At 32.3% G+C, this 3836-nt stretch overlaps 1 protein-coding gene across 1 annotated transcript; it reads left to right on the top strand.

Annotated features, from left to right (window-relative positions):
• Positions 1–1417: 1417 nt before the first annotated feature.
• On the top strand, positions 1418–3634 carry LOC112592358 (the record flags this gene model as incomplete). The annotated part of the gene is made up of 2 exons (XM_025336377.1): positions 1418–1517; positions 2907–3634. Coding segments are annotated over 2 exons (828 nt in total), but the record flags the coding sequence as incomplete, so codon positions are not given.
• Positions 3635–3836: the final 202 nt, after the last annotated feature.

Genomic DNA, 3836 nt, shown 5'->3' with positions numbered 1-3836 from the left:
ATTTAAATCAGCGAAAGAAAAGTCGATTCAAAAGATCGGTTACCGAATCAGTCTTAAAAATACGAAATTATTTAAGTCAATAGTGGCAAAGTGTTTGACTTTAAATATTCTATGGGCTCTTCTCGCTATGTGCAACTCCATAGATTTCATATAATAAAGGTTTCCGTAGTCGTCAATATCGTGGAGTACTCCTAGTCCCTCTGTTAGTTGCGGATACGTAATACACTGGCAACGATGTTGTAACTACTATAAAATAAGTCTCATCAATCTTGCCATGACCGTCCTCTTCAGATGGATGAAGTGATCGCTGGTCACATAGAAATTTTTCTGATTAAAGCAACATTCGCTGGTAACATACTTGGTAACATAAAGTAGTACTCAACTGCAAATGTAAAGTAAACTATTACATTGCCTAATAATAAGTAAGAATCGATACGATACAATGAATACATTATATATTTATAAATAATTTGAATTGATTTGATTGATTGAAATTGGTCACTGATTGGTATTTTAGTAAATAACCTAACACAACGTTATAGTAATACTGTAATATAATTGTATAAAATTATGGCTATTGTAGTAATGTAAAGGATTTAAATTTTGTCCTCATCATCTCGACAGGTAAAATCGATTCAAAAAATCGATTCACTTTCAAGAATCGCCCATCACTAGTGTATATCCAAACGGTTTAAGAGGGACATATCCATATTTCCATTCTAAAGAACAAAGGCTATTTTTTGTTCCCCCCGATTGATATAATCTAATATGGTTTTTCTATACAAATTATTGATAGTTGAACAACTACTATCATTTATTTGTGATAAACAAATCGTTGCTTTGGTGGATGGCCAACCAAAAAACTTCTTAATATTCTTAACCGCCCAATCTTGTTCATGATTGGTAATAGGACGAACCTCATTGTTAGTTATTAACAAGGGCCACCCTTTTAATTTAACCATTTCGCTCTGATCTAGATTGTTAGTAATCGTCCCGCAGATTAAAACATGATTGTTTTTTTTTAATATAGTGAATTCAAAATCCAAAATAGTAAAATTGTGCAATTAAATGTAACTGTGAATTCCAAATGTTTAAAAAGGATAACACTATACTGTTAATTAAGGCCCTCCGCACACGAGGCGATTACAACGCGACACGATTTATGCGATGTATGCGATACGAGCGATTTCTTATCAAAGTAAATGGGGATCCTCTAACGACGCAATTTGATAACGACGCGACTTCGATGCGACTGTGACGCGAGCGACGGACGACACGTGCGACCGGCAGTGCTGATCGCTTGGCAGTCGCGTCGCACGAATTGTGCGTAATTACATTTTTATTTTTATTATATATTTTATATTATATTATTTTAACTATGGAGGCATTCAATATTAAATTTGTTGGTGAAATTGAAAAACATCCTGAATTTTATGATTTTTCTCTGCCGGAGTATTCAAGAAGAGATTGTCAAGACAAAGCTTGGCATGACGTGTCAATAGAAGTTAATTTATCTGGTAAGTATACAAATTGATGCTATTTTAATTAATAAATATTAATTAATTAATAAATCGTTTTTATTCGTAAACTTTTAATTTACATATATAATTATATTCCACAAAACACTAAACACGTTCCAAATATATAATATTATAAAATAGTATACTTCAGTTTTAATTTCCAATCGTATTAAACAAAAATAATTGTTGATTATTTAATTTTACTTTATTTTTTTGCCAACCACTGGGACTTTCCAATCCTCTTTATATATTTTTCAGCCCGAAAATAGTTATTATAATGAGTTACATGGGCAGCTAGTAATAATATAAAATACGTAAATAATGATAATATTTTATATTATATTTTATTTTATATTTTTATATCTAATAAAAACAATATGAAGAGAATATCAATAAGAAGAATGGTTTATTAAATAAGACAAAATGTTACTAATTTATATACAATAATTCCATTGCCATGGAAGTGATGCTTGTGGAGTAGTAAAGTATTGTGATAAATAATCTCGCAAGTCATAACATGATGATTGATCGTTTACTGTCCTCTCATTTGATGTTGAATAATCTGTAGTGAAGTTGGTGGTGTAAGTTGTACTTTCTTCAAAGTTTCGCATTGCATACCGAGTACCTTCCCTTTTACGGATAAAATTGTGGAGTATACAACATGCTTTTACGATATTATTGATTTTATCAACATCACGACAACGAATAGCAGTACTCAGCACTTGAAATTTTTCCGTCATCATACCAAATGTGCACTCAATCGTCTTTCTTCCACGGCTTAATCGGTAATTAAAAACTCTTCTAATGTTGTTAAGAGTCCGTCTGGGGTAGGGTCTCATTAGATATTTCGATAATGGAAACGCTTCGTCTGCCACAAAATAATAGGGAAAGTTACAGTCATTGGTATCGCGAGGTAGCTTTGAAGGTAACGGAATGTCAAGTTGTGAGTGAGTTATATGATATTTCATTGCTGAAGCTCGAAATATTCCACCGTCACTGTTCCTACCTGCATATCCGGTTTCTACCATCGTAAAAAGCCCATCAGCATCACAACATCCCAATAATACTATTGAATTGTAGGCTTTATAGTTGAAATTACTGGAACCTGTATTCGGCAATTTCTTTATTCGAATATGTTTACCGTCTATACTGCCTATACAATTCGGGAGATTCCACAAAAATGTATAACGTTCTGCAATACTTTCCCATTGATCCTTATTCGGTTTCGACATCCAATATCCATTCATCACATCCCATATTATCTGTGTCGTCTCTGCCACGATCTGCCCAACTGTTGATTCTCCTCGACAAAAGTACAAGCCTAGCGACACAAATGTACTCCCTGTAGCCAAATATCTGTAAAATAAATAATAATGTATGTTTTAGTGAACGATTGCAAAGAAAAATGGAGAAATATAAGGACTACGTTTGTAAGAAGAATCAAAAACTCGACAAGTGGATCAAAAGCCAAAAAACCGTATTATTTGAACGAGGCAATGCAGTTCACGTTACCTTTTGTCAAAACATGTGCTATGCCTAGTGGAAATTTACCACCTATTCCCGATAAAGATTTTGAGAACGCTGATGTGTGGGAAAACTCAGAAAATATATCGGAGTATACTGAATCAAACCAGACGGATATCATGTCAGTCTCATCACCAGATATGCTTCTACCACTATCCCCTCGCCCTTCTACTTCAAATAGCATACCACTAATCACGACACAATCTGAAACTGAACGTGTTACTACTCAAGAATCGACATTTTTAAAATCAAAATCTACTCCAAGAAAAAGAGAAAAAAGAAATAAAAATATTTCCACTGATGTTGACAAAGCCTTCACCGAATATTTTGAAAGCAAAAAAGCTAAAATAACCGTTACTGCTTCTGATGCCAGGACAAATTCAGTAAAGCAGTTTCTAAATAGTCTTATACCAGATCTTTTAACAATGTCAGATTCACAACTGAGAACCTATAAGCGCAAATCTATTGAACTTATTGACGAAATACTTTTAAGTCCTCCCCCTATGAATAGTCATTCCTCAGTTGCTACTTATTTATCTTCGTTTTCATCCGACGAAAGCACGGTAATTTCAAATTACACAAACTTGTAATAATCAATAATATTATAAAGTCTAATATTAAATAAGAAGTTAATGTTTTTTATTATGATTAAAATTATAAAGACTAATGTTAAATAAGGATATGTTTTTGGTTATAATTAATATTATAAGATTTATTATATTATAAATATTAAAAAATATTATTAAAACTATAATTATAAACATCATTGACATACCTTAATGTGATTAATAT

The sequence above is a fragment of the Melanaphis sacchari genome, unplaced genomic scaffold, assembly GCF_002803265.2.
Source record: "Melanaphis sacchari strain LSU unplaced genomic scaffold, SCAv2.0 Contig1718_pilon_pilon, whole genome shotgun sequence".
Taxonomy (NCBI): domain Eukaryota; kingdom Metazoa; phylum Arthropoda; class Insecta; order Hemiptera; family Aphididae; genus Melanaphis; species Melanaphis sacchari.
This window is presented reverse-complemented; position numbering and strand designations above follow the sequence as displayed.